Source organism: Nicotiana tomentosiformis, chromosome 3, assembly GCF_000390325.3.
Source record: "Nicotiana tomentosiformis chromosome 3, ASM39032v3, whole genome shotgun sequence".
Classification (NCBI taxonomy): Eukaryota; Viridiplantae; Streptophyta; class Magnoliopsida; order Solanales; family Solanaceae; genus Nicotiana; species Nicotiana tomentosiformis.
The window spans coordinates 114,590,948-114,612,116 of record NC_090814.1 but is presented as its reverse complement, the minus strand read 5'-3'; the positions used below and the strand labels follow the sequence as shown (position 1 = coordinate 114,612,116).

Sequence of the window (21,169 nt, the reverse complement as noted above, 5' to 3'; positions counted from 1 at the left end):
GGCCCAAATCAAAGGTCCGGGTCTCCACCCGATCCGACCCACTTCCGGGTATTCACCTCCATAGGTCCGAATCGAGCCGCTAGACTCGAATGTTCAACTCAACTCGGCTTCATTCATTTGCAGCATTGGCGAGACTGTAACCATTGCCGATCTTTCGAGGCTGAGCTTGTGTTACAAAGAGGCATCCTTCTCAGTTATCGTTGTTACTTATGGAATCCTCAGAAAAAACTGAAGAAGAAAAGGTGGTTAATGTGAGTCATCTCTCCTATACATGAATTGGTTTCTGATTACCTTTAACTTAGTTATTAGCTGAGTTTTTTCCTTGCTGTTCTTCTCGTGTTTGTCTTCTTTTTGTTGGAATTCTTCAATTGCTTGAATTCCCCACTCCAGATATCTACTTCTCAAGTTTCCTCAATTAGGAACTTGAAAAGACTTGGTTGTTTTAATTGGGATTTTTAAATGATCTGTTTTACGTTCTAATCTTTATTTCATTGAAGAATTTTCCTATTCCCAGTACTGTGGTCCAGCTAACTACTTTATGAATGTCTTCCTTGTTATTCCTATCCACTGCCAATAGTGTTTCGTTGATTATTCTTTTTAAATTAATCTGAAGGGTTTATTTCCTTATAACTTTGCGTATGTGCAAAGTATAGCTGGTTCCTAAATCCGGATTAAGTAGAAGCATTAGTGTAGGTTGGGGCCAGGGTACAAATAGACTTATATGAAATATTTACTTATAAGTCTTTATTCCTTTCTATTTTACTGTATTTGACTTATCTCAGAATTTTGCTTAGCAAGCTAATCTGTTTGGTTTTTGTTTTCAGAGGCCTCAGAAAATCGCAGGAACTGTAAATTGGGGCGCTGCTACTGTAATTGGGGTATTTGCTGGCTTGTTGTATGGAGGTAGCAAGGAGGCTGCTGCTTCTGTTGTTAGTATCTCTTCACACTGTAACTATTATATTGCACTTACTACTGATTTCCCATAGTCGCATTTTGACATAGGAAGATAAATTGGAGAGAGGAAATGCTAATTGTGAAACTTTGGACAGTAGTAAAATGTTACGTTTGTCTAAATAGTAAATGGGATTTCAAACTACTCGTTAAGAAGGTCAGATAAAATTTTGAGATTAGAAAAAAAAAAAAAAGGAGAACTTTTTGCTTTCTTAAATCAGCCAGAACTTTATGGCCTTGTTAACCTTTTATACGTATTATCTTCTACAATAGAGCCTGTATAATGTAGATGCCCCTTTGAAGAAAATTTGATTTCCTGCTGCTTTTGTTCCAGAGGTCTGGAGGAAAGCTGCAACTAATAAATAGGATTTCCCTAGTCCTCCCTTCCCAAAAAGAAGAACGTGATCTTTTCTTTCTGCATGGGTGGTTCCTCTAGTGTTCATGGGTCTTTCTTCTCTTTTAACAGAGCAAGGATGCGGAGGTGATGTTAAAGCTTGGGAGCACACCAGATAAGCGTGAACAATATCGGCTCATGAGAGATGCTATGGAAAAAAGATTTATACGAGTCACTCGTGGCTCAATAGTTGGCGGAATACGGCTTGGAATGTTTACTGCAGCTTTCTATGGATTACAGAATCTGCTTGCTGAAAAGCGTGGGGTGCATGATGTTTATAATGTTGTTGGAGCTGGTTCTGCTACAGCTGCAACATTTGGTCTAATTAGTAAGTGGCAAATTTTGGGCATCAAACCTTTTTTAGATTATCTCCTCCCCCACTCACTCTTTATTTTTATGGTTCCAGTGCCAGGATCACTCCATTGGCGTGCGAGAAATGTGATGTTAGGTTCTGCTTTGGGTGCTGCAGTTTGCTTCCCTCTTGGTAATAGAATGACCTGCTTATTAATTTCGATCTATTCAATTGCTCTTATTTACTCAAAATTCTTAACCTGATAGTATTGATGATGCTACTAAAACTTAAAAACTTTGTAACTTCAGTTAATTATAGATGATTGAACTTATCATCTCTGCTTAGGCAGCCTGGTTTCGTTTTGAAATTATGAGGATTTCATACATCTTATGTACTCCTTAAGCATGAAGAATCATGTGAAGTAGGAACCAGCTTTTGGGTGGGCTATGCTGTTCCTATGTTAAATGAGAACTTGCAGATTTACTAAAACAAACTTGTTCTATCAGGGTGGCTTCATTTGAAGCTTGTAGAGAAAGCCAATGAAGGGTCTGGGACAACAGATGGCAATGAAGTGAAGGGTGGTGTAGGTGCTGCAATTGAGCGACTTGAAGAGCACTTGAACAAATAGGTTTGGTGATCTTAAATCCACAAGCACCGAAATTCTGATCTTATGTTGGCCCGTAAGATGGTGATATTAGCAAAAGGGGCTAAAATGGACGCAATATGGAAATAAAAGAGGTTTAGAGCAGACACCTGTATTGTTTGTTCCCTCTTAATCCACTTTCTTCCTGTCAGGAGCTTTAAAAGCTTGCTATCTTGGCCTTTATTTTTTCTGTTGGAGTGGAATCTTTTTTGTATTGCATTATAGGATTGTTTTGATTGTTGCACTCTTCATAAATACATGAAAAGAGTGTGGGTCGACTTTTTGATGTTACAAAAATAACCAAAAGCATGGAGAGGATGTTGTGCTTTGTCAGGATCATCTCTGATCTCCCCCTTAACTTGCCGATATTATGACAGAAATAGTTAATTAATTGAGTAATTTTTTTGTTGAGGATTAAGGTATGTTAAGTTTTGTTTTGGTCATTATTGTTGTAGCTCCAGTCGGAAGGACTTTTGTGTTTTCGTGTGTATGTAATAGAATCCTAGTAAGACAAGCAAATGACTCAGTAACTGTATATTACAAATTGTAACAGGTAGTCGCTAGTCTCTTAGTCTTACTAGTAATACTAGTATTATTTTTGTATTTCTCCTGGTCGTTAGTAGTACATGTTGTGCCATTTGCTCCTATTGCAGTGTTGTTGTTACTGTTTGTTACTCTATTTTCGTTGTTCCTTGATCTAAGGGTCTATCGGAAAAAGTCTCTACCTTCCCAAAATAGGGTTTGGGGTAAGGTCTGCATATACATTACTCTCCTCCACTTGTAGAATTACACTTGATTTATTATTGTTATTGTTTTAAAATACGCGTAATTTACCAATTTGGTACACAACTCAGTTTAGTTGTTTCACTGTAACCAGATGTTGATTCAAATTACGAACTAACGTAACAGCCATATGGGTCTGAAAGAAACATGAGACATTTTTATCACCCAAAAATCCAACTCTTTACATTTCAAAAGCTGTTGGGCAAAAATACATTACATAATTATGAAGTTCTCTTTCCTGCGAGGTAACTCGTTCTTCTCAACAAAAGCTTGGGCCAGTAATGACATTTCTTCCTATCATCTGTATGTCAAATTACCATAAAAATGATGCCACCTACTTTTCCTAACGACACCAGTTCGTGTTCACAATGGACACTAAAGTGTTTTCTATGGGGATGTAGCTCCGCGCGGGTGAGCAAGGACGCAGAAGCCCTCCCGTGCCAAAATTGTTATCTCAATTGCTTGAGTGAGGGGCAGCACCATTCAGATTCAGTCCTGGTACACATTATGACTTCTCATTCCCTGCAGAATAATGGCATACCGGAATTCAGTTATTATGTTCATTAAGGAAAGAACTAACAAAGAGAATAAAAGAAATTAGTAATACAACTTACTCTCAACATCATCAGACAATGTATTTTGGGGTGCCGCCTTGACCGTCCTTTTTGATGATTCAGCTGTACAAAAATTACCCAACTTAACAATAGCAAGAGCAAAAATATACAGTGCTTACTAAAGCTACTAAATAAGTTCTGATAATTTAGACGCTATAAACTAAAACCTAAACCCCAAGCTACAGATATACTTGAGCATGGACGTGAATTTTTCTTTCGAGCATCAAAGCTCACAAGGCCCCCAAGGGTATTGAATGGGAGGTAGTGGGTATTTGGTGAATTGGTTGAACCGCGCACCAGCTCGCTCAGATACCACCATTATTAGGGGGGGTTTCAGGTGCTGCAACCAGCAAACACAATCCCTCCCCCTGCCTGGCCATCCCCACCCCATGTTGGGAAAATTAACCCCCACAGAAATAATATTCACGGTATACGACTATAATAAATGCGAATTACTAAAATAGTGTAACCAACAGTAATAATAAGAGAAACAAGGACATCGAGATTTTTACGTGGAAAACACTTCTGAATAAGGGAAAAACCACGGCCCGAGAGGAGCAACTTATTTCACTATAGCGAGGATTTTACAATTTGTGGTACCGAATAAAATACTCCAAGACCACTAAACACTCAAATGAAATAATCCTCTTTTGATTTTTCCATCTCACTACAACACCGCTCAAACTCTTTATATTTTTCCTCACAGAGTATTTTGCTTCTTACTCAGTAAATCACTCTCTTTCTCTTTGTTTTGGTGTAATTACAAATGAAGGTAGAGGCACCTATTTATAGTTGCCCAAATTGAACTTCTAAATTGGTTGGCTTGACAAAACCAAAAGGAAGCTTCATCTTCTTTCACATGGGCCATGGGATGGACCCAATAAATCTCCCCCTCCAGTCCCATGCACCTGAAAGAGGTAACACCGGAGTTTCTAGTTTGAGTGCATGCTGACAAGTTCTTTGCATAGCTCGAACTTGTCTCTTGGTACCACCTTGGTCAGCATATCCGAAGGATTCTCACTTGTATCGATCTTCTTGACCTGCATAGATTCATCCTCTATCCTTTCTCGAATCCAGTGATATCTCACGTCGATATGCTACGTCCTTGCATGATACATGGTGTTTTTGCTCATGTCTATTACACTTTGACTGTCACAATAGACGACATACTCCTTTTGATGTAATCCAAACTCTCGAAGGAACCGTTTCAGCCAAACCATCTCCTTGCCAGCTTCAGTAGCGGCAATATACTCTGCTTCAGTTGTAGAGAGTGCAACGCACTTCTGCAACTTCGACTGCCATGATATAGCTCCCCTTGAAAAAGTGAACAGGTATCCTGTAGTAGATTTACGATTATCAAGATCACCTGCCATATCAGCATCCGTGTAGCCCTTCAAAACTGGATCTGATCTCCAAAAACACAAGCATTCATCTAAGGTTCCTTTTAGATACCTAAGTATCTACTTCACAGCTTCCCAATGTTCTTTTCCGGGATTATCAAGAAACCTACTAACAGTACCGACAGCATGAGCAATATCAGGTCTGGTACATACCATTGCATACATCAGGCTCCCGACGGCAGAGGAATATGGAACTTTAGCCATACTTTCTTTATCTTCCTTTGTTGTAGGACACATTGTCTTGTTCAACTTTATATGACCAGTAAGAGGCGTGCTAACTGGTTTAGCACTCATCATGTTGAAGCTTTTAAGTATACGTTCAATACACTTATGTTGTGACAGCAACAACTTACTATTTGTCCTATCTCGGACAATCTCTATTCCTAGAATTTGTCGTGTTGGACCCAAGTCTTTCATGTCAAATGACTTGGACAAATCTTCCTTCAACTTGGCAATCAACTTCTTGTCTTGTCCTACAATCAACATGTCATCCACATATAACAACAAGATGATAAAGTTATTGTTAAAGAATTTCTTATAGTATACACATGGATCTGAAAAAGTCTTTGTGTACGTTTGACTTCTCATGAATGAGTCAAACTTCTTGTACCACTGCCTAGGCGCTTGTTTCAGCCCATAAAGACTCTTTTTCAACTTGCATACCATGTGTTTCTTCGCCTTTACTTCAAAACCTTCTGGTTGCTCCGTATAGATCTCTTCTTCCAAATCTCCATGCAGAAACGCAGTTTTTACGTCCAACTGCTCCACTTCAAGATCTAGGCTAGCTGCCAAGCTCAAGATTGTTCGAATAGAAGTCATTTTGACAACAGGTGAGAAAATTTCATCAAAATCAATACCTTTCTTCTGTTCGAAACCTTTTACCACCAATCGAGCTTTATGTCTGACTAGCTTGCCGTTTTCATTTTTCTTAAGCTTAAAGACCCACTTGCACTTGAGCGGTTTTTTGCCTTTTGGAAGTTCAACCAGTTCGTACGTATGATTCTTCTGTAGAGAATTCATCTCTTCTTGCATGGCTTCCATCCACTGGATTTGTTTCGGATGAGACAGCACCTCCTTGAAATTCTCCGGCTCCCCCTCATCAGTGACGAGGATATACTCAGGATATACTCTGAAGAAGGATACCTTGTGGACTCTACCTTCTCTCTTTCAGATCTTCTCAAAGGTTGTTGTCCTTCTTCTTCTTCTTGTTGCTCTCCTTCTTCCTCTTGTGGACTAGGGTTCTCCCCATGCTCAGCAACCTCTTCATCTACGCCTTCTGTGTGCCATTCTTCACTTGTGGAAGGATTACGTACAGGTGCAGTAGGAGTAGTAACAAAGTTAGTAACTGTATCATTATCATTTTTGGTATTTGTTGATTGATCGCTATCAATCCCGACCACATCTTCTCTGAAGATCACATCTCTGCTTCTGATGATCTTTTTCCTTTCTGGGTCCCACAATCTGTAGCCGAACTCTTCATCTCTATAACCGATGAAGATACAGGATATAGCTTTGTCATCCGGCTTCGTTCTCTGCTCCTTCGACACATGTGCAAAAGCTTTACATCCACACACTTTCAGATGGGAGTAGGACACCTCTTTGTTGGTCCAGACTTTCTCTGGAATGTCAAACTCCAATGGAACTGATGGACTTCTATTAATCAAGTAACAGGTTGTGCAAGCTGCTTCACCCCAAAATGACTTAGGTAATTTTGCCATTTTGAGCATACTTCTCACTTTTTCGACAATGGTGCGATTCATCCTTTCTTTCAGCTACACCATTGTGTTGTGGGGTTCCAGGAACTGTCTTCTCATGTCAGATTCCATGGCTCGAGCAGTAGTATTCAAACTCCTTTGAAGAATACTCTCCTCCATTGTCTGTCCTGAGACGCTTTAATTTTTGACATGTCTCCCTTTCCACCAGAGCATGGAATTTCTGAAATACTTGAAATACCTGGTCTTTGGTTCTCAAGAAATAAACCCACAATTTTCGTGAAGCATCATCAATAAATGTGAGAAAATATTTGTTACCTCCCATTGATTCTACATCCATTGGACCACAAACATCAGAATATACTAAATCAAGTATATTCGATTTTTTCTTCCATGAGTTGCTTGAAACGATACCCTGTGTTGTTTTCCAAATAAACAATAATCACAAGAATTCACACTTGTACCTTTTGCAAATGAGATGAGTGACTTTTTGGATAGGATCTGCAGTCCCTTCTCACTCATATGGCCCAATCTCCGGTGCCATAAATCTGCAGGCGTATCATCTACAACCGCATGTAACCCATCTTCACATATCTCAACGGTTGTATTGTACAATGTGTAGGGAGAAACTCCTTTAGCAATCACCAATGATCCCTTGGTGAGTCTTCACTTCCTATTGGCGAAGTGATTCTCGTACCCGTCTCGATCTAGAACGATCCCTGAAATCAAATTCATTCGCAAATCTGGTACGTGTCGCACATCTTTTAAAACTAATGTGCATCCGACATTTGTCTTGATACAAATGTCGCCAATCCCCACAATCTTTGAGCGACTGGTATTTCCCATCTTGACCATTCCAAAGTCTCCTGCTTTGTACCTACAGAAGAATTCTCTTACCGGTGTGGCATGGTAGGATGTTGTATCAACCACCCATTCTGACTCTTGGCTTGCTAAGTGCATGCATTCCTCCTCCTTGTGAGCGAAGAGAACCACCGAATCATCGTTGTGCACTGCAGCGGTTATGTTGTCATCATTCTTCTGGCCATTGCTCTCGCCTCGACCTTTCTTTGGGCAATCTCTTTTGAAGTGACCGGGTTGACCGCAACTGTAGCAATTTCTACCCTTTGACCGGTTCCTGGACTTTCCACGTGCTTTGGATTTATCACGGCTACTCGATGCTCTATAAAAACTTCCTCCTTTGTTTTCCATGATAAGAGCATAACTCTGATTTTCGGGCTTCTTCCTCATCTTATCATTGAGTAGGATGGCTGATGTGACCTCCTTTAAATCGATGGTATGTCTACCATGCAGGATGGTTGTTGCCAAATTATCATAGAAAGATGGCAACGAGTTTAGAAGCATGATAACCTTATCTACTTCAGTGATTGTTTCTCCAAGGTTTGCCAGCTGTGTGATTAATCCATTGAACATATTTAAATGGGACAAGAAATTTGTACCTTCACTCATATGGATGGCATAAAGTTGTTTTCTCAAAAACAACTTGTTTGTTAAGGATTTGGACATGTATAGACTTTCTAGTCTTTTCCAAATACCACATGCACTATTTTCATCTCCGACATTATTGAGCACTTCATCAGACAAGTGTAGTCTGATTGCACTAGCCGCCTTCTTAACCATGTCTGCCTATTCCTCGTCTTTCATGGTTTTCGGCTTTGCCTCTTTTCCATTTAGTGCAATGTCTAGCCCTTGTTGGATGAGCAGGTTTCATCCTTCTTTGCCATATGGAGAAACCGTCATTACCGTTGAATCTTGTTACTTCATACTTTACTCCTGACATTTTTTTTGTCACAGAGTAAAATTGACAGTAAATAATATTTCTGTGAATGAGCAGAACCTGTGCTCTGATACTAGTTGTTGGGAAAATTAACCCCCACAGAAATAATATTCACGGTATACGACTATAATAAATGCGGATTACTAAAATATTGTAACCAACGGTAATAATAAGAGAAACAAGGACACCGAGATTTTTACGTGGAAAACCCTTCTGAATAAGAGAAAAATTACAGCCCGAGAGGAGCAATTGATTTCACTATAGCGAGGATTTTACAATTTGTGGTACCGAGTAAAATACTCCAAAACCACTAAACACTCAAAAGAAATAACCCTCTTTTGATTTTTCCACCTCACTACAATACCGCTTAAACTCTCTATATTTTTCCTCACAGAGTATTTTGCTTCTTACTCTGTAAATCACTCTCTTTCTCTTTATTTTGGTGTGATTACAAATGAAGGTAGAGGCACCTATTTATAGTTGAAGAATGTCCATATTGATGTATGCAATGACATCAATATTCACTTCAAAAGCTAGTTGCCCAAATTGAACTTCTAAATTGGTTGACTTGACAAAACCAAAAGGAAGCTTCATCTTCTTTCACATGGGCCATGGGATGGACACAATACCCCATGCCCCACCCCAAAGAAAAAAAGGAGAATAGGATAACATTGTATTTTCTTTTGATAAATAGAGAAGAAGGATAAGAATTGGGAGATATATATTCAGTTATACAAGCCCATCAATAATATTATTTACTTATAAACCAATAGGAAGTGTACCCAGGCATAATTGAACTTTGCACACTTTCGGCCTTCATCTGCCCATGAAAGTTTTACTTCTTCCAAACTTAGAAATCAATATAGACAATACTATTACGTGCTATCTTAATCTTGATAATCAATTTTTAAGAACTGTATCACCTGTCAAACTTCATCTAAATACCTCCATCTATCTATAATACAATTGCCTTACGTCTCAAAATGTGGACTATCACCTAAGGCAGTGAGTTGGAAGCGCAAAGCACAGGTTGGGAAAGTTGGTAAAGAACCCAAAATCTTCATTGATTATACTTTATTTCTATCTAGTAGTTAAAATCTTGTACTAAGTTTGTTAATTAAATTTTGTACAGACAACCATGGAAAATGTCGTCGGGGCATATCATTGCTAAAGGACTTACCTTTAAATTTCCTTTTCTTCTTTGCTCTCCTCCTTTTTCTCTCTGCTTGTGTCAACTCTGTTTCTTCTTTAACATCTCCTTTGCCAGAAAATACTTCCTCGGGAGCCAGCATAGCTGCATCAGAGACTGCCACAGGTGCAATCTACCATAGAACAATAATATGAGAAAATATACTTGAACAATGATGAATTTATGCAAGTATGATAAGTTAACTCGAAAATAAGACTTGTGCACGTCAGCTCACCTCTTCCATTGCAAGTGCTGGGACATTTGCTTGTACAGACATATCTTCTATGACCTAACCAATTTGAGTCATGGAGAAGCAACATGAGACAAACCGCGTACAGATTGGAAAAATCTAGCTGAATATACATTGTTATAGTCATACCGGTTTCGGAGTGAAGTGGAAATGAGACAAAGCATCCAACTTCAAGCACAGTTTCTTAAACAGCAAAGTGGCCTGTTTTAACATTCAAAATAAAGCATACTCAAAAAAGGTGCAATCGAGCATAGCAATTGAACCCCGATACATCTTTCCATTCCCTCCTCCACACGATACCCCTCAAAAGCTGTAAGAGAATTTTGCCCTTCCTTTGCATGCTGTAATTTGTTAAAAGTCTCAAAACCTATTAACAGCATTATCACTCTCTTATTCGTGCACAAAGAACCTAAGTTTACCCGACCATTGCATTTCATTAGATTGATCATCATATTCAAAGCAGCAACAATATATTTCAGCTGAGCTTATCACTTATCACTTTATAAAATAATGCATCAAGTAGTCAGACATGGTGCATAAGGTAGGCCTGTAAGATGAGGTTAGGTAATGATGACAAAGTAAAGAAGAAGAAGAAGAACCTCCCCTCCTGTTATAAAGAAGAGAGCTGGTTTATAGGTGAACGATCAAACACACCTCTTTCTTCTGCTCATCTGAGAAGGATAATGCTGTTGATACAAGACCAGTTTTCTGGACATATTCCTCCTGCAAAAGTATGTATGAAACAAAGTGGCAAAATAAGATAACAGAAATTTTCCTTTGGGAAGTTCACAAATAAAGCATAAAGAGTACACATATCCACAGCAGCAGTTGCTGCCAATAAGTATCAATCTCCTCGAGTAGCATGTATCGGAGAGCACTAACCTCATAAATTTCGGCAAGGCCCTTTTTGCTTTTATTGTCATCCTGCATGTTCATAAATAAAAAAGAAACATCAAATCATAGCATCATTAGTTACAGCTATCCACTTGAAATTAGTATAGAATCCACTTGAATGGACACACATGTACAAATATACAAACAGTAATTACCAATTCTTTTGTTTCTCTCGGTGCTCTGGATGGCAAGCTAGGAGGCTTCTGAACGTCATCAAACCGACCCTAGACATCACAAGCTGGGGTCAGTTGTTGTTTACTTTATTTCATGCACACTCAAACGTTGCGTAGGGAAGAGAGGAAAAGGCAGGCATAAAACAATAGCAGAAGAGCAAAGCACATCGTTATGATTATTACGTCTGTAAGGAGTTTCTATAATTTAACTTTTACAAACAAAAAAGAAAAAGAATAAAAAGGTGCAACCTGTTCTCCTAAACTTCTATTTAACAGGTCAGTTTCCCACGAACAAATAAATTTGCTGCTTGCATTCTCAACACTCAAACTTAGTAAAACGTAGCAAATGCACCCTTTCAGAGTAAAATTTCTAAACTTCTTAGCCCTTACATTTAATTTGCTTAACATCTATGTTCAGATTCAGGGTAAATTAATTCCAAAGACTTATTTTTTCTTTTTCTCCATGTCCTTTATTTTCTTCTCTTTTTCTTCTTTCTTTCTTCCTTTTCCAATTTTAAATGCTCTTTTTATTCTACGCCACGTCCCAGTCAGAGCCCAGTTCACAGATGTGAGAGTGAATTTTGAAGGGAGGGGCGACTATAAGGTGAGAAAAGAGTGGGAAATTGTCGGAAATAACAAAACAGCTAATTTGCTAGTTTGTCCTCAACTTTAGCAAATATGCTGATAACAATTAATGAAAAAGAACATTGCTACTCTTTCAAAAATTTAATATGAAAATTGAGAAGAAAAAATTAAATTTCAATATAGGAACCTCAGCTATATTACTAGAATTGACATATCCTCCCATGTCAAAATGTTCCAAGCTCGCCCATGTCCTTTGACCGAGTTACCACTAAATTACACAATTTTCCTCTGGTACATACTAGATGAAGCTTTTACTGCAGTCAAATTATGCAAAATTTTCTTTTTCTAGGAGAAAATCGGAGATGGAAAAAATTAAATAAAACTTCCTTAGAGTCAACAAACTAGAAATGGATTCATGAAGTAAATGTCAAGATGTGAAAGAAAATGGAATATCTATACTCGTTTGACTTCTACTTTTCTTTTATTGGGATAAATTTATTGCTAACAATATCTTTTTATTAGTGATCTCTTTTATTCTTTAATGAAAAGATACTGTCAACAATAATTTCACCTCAGCGGTCCAAAGAAAAAAGCGACTTAGATATTTAGCAGTGTAGAGATAAAAGAAAAATATTCACCTCTACAATACGTTTCTGAATTAGTTCTTCAAGTGATGCAGTAACCTCTTCAGTAATTACAGGGGCAGGTCTCACATTGTGCTCGAAATCCAGATCAACTTCCAATGCACTATTCTTTGGCCTTCTTGCAGCAGTTACCTGCCAATAGAGATTGTTCAAACATACAGGACTGAAGATGCCATATGCGGTATATATAGCTAATACATGTTAACGAAACAGTGATTAAGGGAATTAGAAAGGAAGAGGGAACAATTAGAAAGGAAAAAATTTATGAAGATCGTAATGTATTGTCCACAATGAGAGAAAAGAATATTGTGAAATTAACACGAGTACGGGTATAATCGAGTTTCAGTTTCATCTTGGGTCTGAGCTTGTGTATTAGTAAATGGGTTTTTCTTCCAAGAACATTTTTTTAAAAAAAGATAAGGAATTGTGAAAGAGAGATCTTACTTCTCCTTGCATAGTCCAGGCCTTCTCTTCCAAGTTTGCTTTCTCCATTTCCTCAATTGTAGATCGGAGTTTTACAAGCTCCTTTTCATGGGTAGAAAGGCTTTTCTTCTTCTATAACAGAAGAAGAATATATGTTAGACGGAGGAAACGTGTTAGATATTGAAATGACTTGAATCTTATAGATCACTTACTCAGAGTCTCAGACATCTTCATAAACTTTACAACTGAAAGGACAAAGAGTACACTACCTGATTGTCATCATTATCATCACTCATGTCATCATCCATTCCCAGGCCATCTGATAGATCAGATGATTTGACATTTTTCTTCCGTCCAATACCCTTGTTTGAACCAAAGAAGTCCTCATATCTGTGTATCATCGAGAAAAAAATGAGCAAATTGGAAGGGTGTCAATGTTGAGGTAACAAAGTTTAAAACCTCACTGAATTGTATAATGTGATTGACATTCCGAATAGAGGGATGAAAAATAGTAAAAGAGAAATGTCACAGGACAAGTGCATGTGTGGCTTACTATTAAGCTAAGAACACCAAATATGGAATGTGATTCTGCAAGGTTTGAGCCCATGTTGGAGAATTAGTACTTGGAGATACTTAACTAATATTTTGAGACTTAGTTAAATAGTTGTACCATCAATAACGGCTGTTTAGCACGGGCAGTGAAATATAGAGGGAGAAAGAAAGCACAGGCTCCTCTACTATTTTATCAAACCGGAGAGCATCATCATCCAAAATCACTAATCTAAGACTGGTTAACTGTCACAATGACAAAGCATATAGATAACAGTCGCCCAGGGAGGCAAAATGAGCACCCTACATCCACAAGGCAAATATTGAAGGACTACATAAAGACTTTCAGTAAAGCTTTATAAGGGAGCTTAATCACATAGTCTTATCCAGTCCGCCTCAGTTAAGGCAATATGGAAAATATCACTCAATCACCCTTCACACCCAACTCAACTCTGCCTAATCGACATCAAATATACTTCCTAATGGACAATAAGCACCTCAAGTCTTGGAATAACTAGAAGAGTTTAAGTGTCTTTTACTCTAATTGAGTACGACGTATTGCTTTGCTATCTCCTTGAAATCATTGAGCTAAGGCCAAACTACAAAGAGCCAATTCGGCAAATTCTTCTCGAGCTTTAAACTTCATGCTTTATTTATCATAGGACACTAAAAAGATAAATAAGAACACAAAGAAGGAGCACCTAGCACTTTCGGTTCCTCCATTTTCATCATCTTCATCATCGTCGAGGCCCATAAATCCAAGCTGCAGAAACAAGATAATGTTAAAAATAAATGCTTTACCCAAGAAGCACAAATCTCCACTCACCAATCTGCTTGAAATCATGATAATTTAAGCATAATATCTGAACCACCAAATGGTTAAACATAATCAACCTCTATTTTCAGAAATCAGCAAATTCTCACCTCGTCCTCGTCCTCGTCCTCGTCAGCTTCTTCATCCTCCTCCTCTTCGTCCTTGCTCCTTGTCCTCTTAGTCTTCTTCTTCAAGCCATATTCCCTTGCCTCATCAGCCTCCATATACTCTTCCAACTGGTTTACCTTGAAAAACTTATCTTCCAGTCCCCCTTTTACCCCTCCATTCTCCTCCTCCCCGTCTTCGCTCTTCTCACCATCATCACCCTCCTCATCATCATCATCATCCTCTTCTTCTTCATCGTCATCATCCACATCATCCTCGTCATCAAAATCATCCATAGCTACATCCTTAAAGTCCTCACTTTCTCCTTCTTCTACTGCCAATTCCTCTTTGTCCCTCTTCTTTTCTTCAACTAAATTGAAAAGCTTTGAAATTTCTTCAGGATTCTTCTCAAATTGTCTGATTTGGCGACGGAGAGAGGAAAGTAAGGGCTCAGATTGGAGGTCAATTTGCTGCCATATTTGCTCAGCATCAAAACCATCCGTCAAGAGTTGAGCGAAAGGTGACTTCGGGGTGTAGGGTTTGAGAGAAGAGTATAGGTACTTGGAGGCTAATCGAGCTGCTTCAGAAAGGTCCGGTGATGCTGAGAGATAGAGAGGTGCGTCAGTGGATTTGAGCCGCCGGAGAGCCTTAACGCCGTCAGCACTTTGGCTGTCGTCCGCCGTGGTTGCCATGGCGGAGAGAGACGGTATTCTTGTGAGGTTTGTAGGGTTTAAGAAAGACTTAAGGTTTTACTTTATTTCAAAAAAATTATTTTTATTTCTATATATGGTCCGTAACCCGACCCGGATGAGGGCTTTTGCCCTTTAATTTGTGAGTGTTAATGGGGGTTAAAAGATGATGAACCTCCGTCTTATTCTTTCATACTAAAATGTCCTCTCTTGAGCAATTTTCCTTTTCTCAGTAAAAATCAAGATAATCCATTCAAATGTAGATTAAACAAACATAAACTGACAATAAATTGGTAAATTACAAGATTGTTGTCATATCCGTAAAGTGGTATTGTGACTATCGTCAATTAATTATCTTTTCTTTCCTAGTTCTCTGCATTTTAACCTTTTCAACTAGTTCAGGGTTGTTTTCTTGCAGTGCATATTAATGCAAATGAATTACATGATAAAAGTCGAAAGATAGAGAGTTAACCCAAACAGAGCCGGAGTCAGTATTTGAAGTTTATGGGTTCTGAACCTGTCACTGAAATCATAACGCATTTAGTCACTGGGTTCGCAGGTAAATATTTATATATGTTTAGTAATTTTCTAATACAAAACAGGGTCTAAGCAAAAATTATTGGGTTCGTCCGAACCCGTTAATCATACACTACCTCCGCCCCTGAACCCAAATACCTTTGTTTTACCAATTTAATAAAGCTAAAATTTTGGCGGATAAAATCTGGGGTAACACATATTTCTATGTTCGTAAGAAAAATTCACATATTCTTCTTTTCTTCATAACTAGTAGTCGTACCCGTGTGATGCGGTCAATATTAAAAAATATTAATTAGATTAAAGTGTGATCGGGCTTATTTGAACAAATTAGATCATATTGCGTTAATAAATTTCAATTGTCATCTTATTTGTCAATTTGATATACCCAATAATAAAATAACTATTAAATTAAAGGGACTTATATAGTCATTGAATAACTTTATTGTTCTATACTTTTCTTTATTCTATTATCCAATATTTAATATTTTTATATTGTTAATAGAAATTTTTATTAGCATATTACTTTGTTTAATATTTTTTTCTGATCGCTCTCTTTTATAATATAAGAGAAGATATATATATTTTATTAATCTTGAAATATTTTTTATTTTAAATTTTATTCTGTTGTTGTCAATAATATTATCTGAATTTTAATGAATAAAATCTCTATTAAATTAAAGGGACTTATATAGTCTTCGAATAACTATTTTGTTATATATTTTTTTTATTATATTATCCAATATTTAATATAATTGAATTGTTAATAGAAATTTTTATTAGCATATTACTTTATTTAATATTTTTGTCTACTACTTTCTATTTGTAATATAATAAAATGCATATATTTTATTACTCTTGAAATAATTCTTTATTTTAGCTTTTATCCTATTGTTCTCAATAATATTGTTTGAATTTTAATGAATAAAATCTCTATTAAATGAAAGAGAGTTGTATAGTCATTGAATAACTTTGTTGTTCTGTATCTTTCTTTATTATATTATCAAATATTTAGTATTATTGCATTGTTAATAGAAACTTTTATTAGCATATTACTTTGTTTAATATTTTTGTCTACCACTTTCTTTTATAATATAATAGAATATATATATATACACTCTTGAAATATTTTTTTTATTTGAAATTTATCCTATTTTTCTCAATAATATTATCTTAAATTTAATGAATAAAATCTCTATTAAATTAATGAGACTTATATAGGCATGGAATAACTTTTTTGTTATATATTTTTATTTATTATATTATCCAATATTTAATATTATTGCATTGTTAATATAAACTTTTATTAGCATATTACTTTATTTTCTAGGCTGCCACTTGGTTTAGATTTTATTCTATTGTTCTCAATAATATTATCTGAATTTTAATGAATAAAATATCTATTAAATTAAAGATAGTTGTATAGTCATTGAATAACTTTTTTATTCTATATTTTTCTTTATTATATTATCTAATTTTTAATATTATTGCATTGTTAATAAAAACTTTTATTAGCATATTACTTTATTTTCTAGGCTGCCACTTGGTTTAGATTTTATCCTATTGCTCTCAATAATATTATCTGAATTTAAATGAATAAAATCTCTATTAAATTAAAGAGAGTTGTATTATCATTGAATAACTTTTTTGTTCTGTATTTTTCTTTATTTATTATCTAATATTTAGTACTATTGCATTGTTAATAGAAACTTTTATTAGAATATTACTTTGTTTAATATTTTTGTCTGCTGCTTTCTTTTTATAATATAATATAAGATATATATTTTATTACTCTTGAAATATTTTTTTATTTTAAATTTTATCTTGTTGTCCTCAATAATATTATCTGAAATTTAATGAATAAAATCTCTATTAAATTAATGAGACTTATATAGGCATCGAATAACTTTTTTGTTATGTATTTTTCTTATTATATTATCCAATATTTAGTATTATTTCATTGTTAATAGAAACTTTTATTAGCATATTACTTTATTTAAATTTTTGTATGCTACTTTCTTTTTATAATATAATAGAAGATATATATTTTTTTTATTTTATTCTACTATTCTCAATAATATCTTCTGAATAAATAAACTTTTTATTTTTAAAAAGTAAAACAAAAATTATTTAAAAAACAAAGAAATTTTAAATTGGCAGTTTTTTATAATTTGTAATTTTAGTTTTTATTTAAAATAATTTTAAAAGCTCAATTTAAAACTACTCTCCCATTTGAATGGACAATTTTTTTATTTTTTTATTATAAAATATTTTATTTTATTATTTTATAGATATTTAAATTCAAAAATAATAACTAATTATTAACTATTTATGCCGTATGGTTTTTTTCTAGGTTGTCACTTGGTTGAACGAGATGACTTTTTTCTCTCCTTTTAATAATATATAAATTTTTATTTAAAATAATTTTAAAAGTCCAATTTAAAACTACACTCCAATTTGAATGGATAATTTTTTTAATTTCTTTTTTTATTATAAAATATTTTATTTTATTATTTTATAGATATTTAAATTCAAAAACAACAACTAATTATTAACTAGTTATGTCTATGACTTTTTTCTAGGTTGCCACTTGGTTGAACGAGATCTTTTTTCTCTCCTATAAATTTTTAGGACGGAAAAAGGATAAAAAATGCCCTTGAATTGTGCAAAATGATCAAATTTGCGTAAAGTAAATAGTTGGCGTAGAATCTATCATTGCCCTAACAAAAATCTACTTGATCTGTCGTCATTAACTAACATATGAACCTTTTATACTAGAAAAAATTGTCAAATTTGTTACTATTTCACAATGCAAAAGGTGTAGACTAAAATTACCCTTGATTTTTTGAAGAGTCATTGTTTCGACGGTGACACCACTCTCTTCTTCAACAACCAAGGCTCAAATTAACCATCCCCAAGCCTCAAATTGCCCGAATGAAACTTAAACAATGATCAATTGCATCACCAAGTGAAATTCCGACCCTATCGGAAGTGAACTCCACTGACTTCTTAAATCATCAATAGTGATGTCAAAGATCTACATCGATCTCTTAAGCTAACACATACTCATGTACACATAATCGATCAATTCCTAAATTATTTTGCAGTAATACTGTGGCATCAAAATAGGGTTATAGTGGTAGAGGGTGGTCTTCTGGCGAAAGTAAAATGCTCGATGAAGAAAGTGGTGAAGGTGAATATGTGAGACAGTGAGAGATATCGTCTGAGTGAGGTAATTTTTGTATGGAATTTATGTATGCTCTTTTGGTGAATGTCCAGGAAGTGAGAAGTGGTGGTGGAATAGTGTCTTCAAATGTTCACTTTTAGAGTAGAGAGAATCAATTATTAAAGAATCAAATTTGAACTCTATTGCAAAGTACAGGCATATTCGGACCATTTCGCATTCTTTGAAGTTAAATTTGATACTTTTTGTCGCGACTTAATTTCTCATATAGGTCGTGATACTTTTGAGATAATTGATTTTTATTTATTAAGTAAAAGGCGAAAGATTTAATAAAATGAAGCAGCAACAAATATAAGAACAAGTGTAGTGAATTAAATACTCAAAAGCAATCGAATGTCTACTAGCATATTTTCCAAGACCTAGTGTCACAAGTGTATGAGCTACAGGTAGAATATACAAAAATACTAAAAGCTACCGGTAGAATATACAAAAATACTAAACTACTGTCTGAAATAGAGTAGACAGAAGGTAAAGCAAAAGAGAGACGTCGGGTGCTACCGAACGGACTCAAAAGAGCAGCTCACCACTAGGCCTCGGGGTATCGGGGGTGCGCGCCGGTAAGACTGCCAGATGCATCTGCCTCAGATCCTGCACGATTAGTGCAAAAGTGTAGCGTGAGTACATAAACAACATGTACCAGTAAGTATTCAGTCTAACCTCGAAAAAGTAGTGACGAGGGTCGACATCGACGCTTATAGGGGCTAACAATAAAATATATGAATGCTAAATAGACACAGAGTATGTGAACAATGATATTAACACAATAACAACAATAATCAAATAATTCTTCAACAAATAGTAAATTCCAGGAGTCTTCTATTAGCACATACTAATTCCAATTAAATTTCAAACAAATAAATAAAATTATAGTCTCTCACTTCATGAAAAGTAATATCAAGTATGTTCAGGCTTCAACATTAACACGCACGATTTATGTTAAGGTCGTACGACCCGATCCAGAATAATGTGTACACTGCCGAGGGTCAAACGGCACGAACCATAGATGCATCTATCTACTGTCGAGGCGTTCGGCCCGCTCCACAAGAAGAGAGGATACTTTATGAACAACCGATTTAAAAGCTAATACAAGGCTAATGCACAAAGAAGCACAATTTTTGTTAATGATCAAGCAACCCGCCAAAACTCAAGTAAGTGTAATTCGGTTTTTACAAATTCCTTAACAAGTTTTAATATAATTTAGGCACTTTAATTAACAAGTAGGGTGCAAACATTACAAGTATTTCATGATTTGGGTCCTAAGCTACCTGGACATAAGCATAATTAGTATCTACGCACGAACTCTCGTCAGCTCGTGCGTACGTAGCCCCCACAATTAGAAGCAATTAGTAATTTAAATCACCCATGGGATAAATTTCCTCTTACAAGGTTAGGCAAGAGACTTACCTTGTCTTAGAACTCGCTTTCCGGCCCACAAATTCGTTTTAAAGCCTTAACTCGGTGCCGAACAATCCGAAACTAGTCAAATGTTATATAAATTAATCAATACATGTTCAAAAGTTCATAATTTAACTATTAGAGTAATTACCCAACTCAAATTGGAAGATTCCTAAAACTCATCCCCGGGCCCACGCGCCCGGATTCCGGAAATTTTTGAAGATAAATGTTACCATAACCTCACGAACTCAAATATATAATTTTCACCCAATTCCATAATCATTTTCGTGGTTAAATCCCATTTTTATTAAAACATAGATTTTTCAACTAAACTCATAATTTCCACTATTTTACATGTTAAATTCTACCAATAATTTATGTATTTAACTTACATTGGGTAAGAATTACTTACGTTCAATATCTAGGTGGAAATCCCTCTCTAAGAAGCTCCAAAAATAGCCCAAGAAGTGAAGTAAATGAACCAAAATGGCCTAAGTCCCGTATTAAATGGACCTTAGTGCCTCCAGCGTTTCCGCTTCTGCGGACCGTAAGCCGCATCTGCAGCGCTGCACCTGCGGAAAATCCATCGCAGGTGTGGTCCTAGCCCAGGCTGGCTGACTCCGCTTCTGCGGACGGGTTCCCGCTTCTGCGGAAAGTGGAGCGCACCTGCGGTCTTTTTCATCGCAGAAGCGGCCTCGCTTCTGCGGAAGTTCCTCCGCTTCTATGGGCCACTGGCCACTCGCCCAAAACCGCTTCTATGACCAAGAGCTCGCAAGTGCGGACACACTAGAACTCGTGCACCAACAGCTCCTTTCAAGCTCAAACTCGATCCGTGCATCGTCCGAGTAGCACCCGAGGCCTTATTCATACATACCAACAAGTTCGTAAACAATAATACGGATTCGTTCGAACCCTCGGAACATGTAAAATAACATAAAAATTAAGAATCACCCTCCAGATCAAATCGAATCAACTTATGAACTTCAAGTTCTTCCAACTTGATCTGAACGCGCCGAATCATACTTAAACTGCTCGGAATGACACCAAAATTTGCATGCAAGTCTTAAACCACCATACAGAGCTAATTCTAGGCTCAG

General features: G+C 36.1%; 2 protein-coding genes across 6 annotated transcripts; one reads left to right on the top strand and one right to left on the bottom strand.

Moving 5' to 3' along the window:
* On the top strand, nt 1–2,883 carry LOC104092158 (uncharacterized). Of its 3 annotated transcripts, none has more exons than XM_009597689.4 (5): nt 1–251; nt 825–929; nt 1,418–1,673; nt 1,752–1,829; nt 2,144–2,883. In XM_009597689.4, exons 1-5 carry the CDS (start codon nt 210–212, stop codon nt 2,263–2,265), a joined length of 603 nt encoding a protein of 200 aa, XP_009595984.1. In that variant the 5' UTR covers nt 1–209; the 3' UTR covers nt 2,266–2,883. The 3 variants fall into 3 exon arrangements, with proteins under 3 accessions (XP_009595984.1, XP_070053593.1, XP_009595989.1); XM_070197492.1 differs by having other exon boundaries at nt 78–251; nt 1,418–1,680; XM_009597694.4 differs by having other exon boundaries at nt 83–242.
* A 317-nt stretch (nt 2,884–3,200) lies between these two features.
* Nucleotides 3,201–14,987, bottom strand: LOC104092144 (M phase phosphoprotein 10). 3 transcript variants are annotated; one of them, XM_070197491.1, is made up of 13 exons: nt 14,224–14,987; nt 13,993–14,056; nt 13,012–13,132; nt 12,764–12,874; nt 12,314–12,451; nt 11,073–11,141; nt 10,906–10,947; nt 10,678–10,746; nt 10,153–10,224; nt 10,009–10,062; nt 9,765–9,906; nt 3,678–3,740; nt 3,201–3,585 (listed from the first exon to the last, which is right to left on the bottom strand). In XM_070197491.1, exons 1-13 carry the CDS (start codon nt 14,900–14,902, stop codon nt 3,569–3,571), a joined length of 1,641 nt encoding a protein of 546 aa, XP_070053592.1. In that variant the 5' UTR covers nt 14,903–14,987; the 3' UTR covers nt 3,201–3,568. The 3 variants fall into 3 exon arrangements, with proteins under 3 accessions (XP_070053592.1, XP_009595970.1, XP_009595975.1); XM_009597675.4 differs by having other exon boundaries at nt 13,993–14,054; nt 14,216–14,985; XM_009597680.4 differs by having other exon boundaries at nt 12,764–12,871; nt 13,993–14,054; nt 14,216–14,983.
* Nucleotides 14,988–21,169: the final 6,182 nt, after the last annotated feature.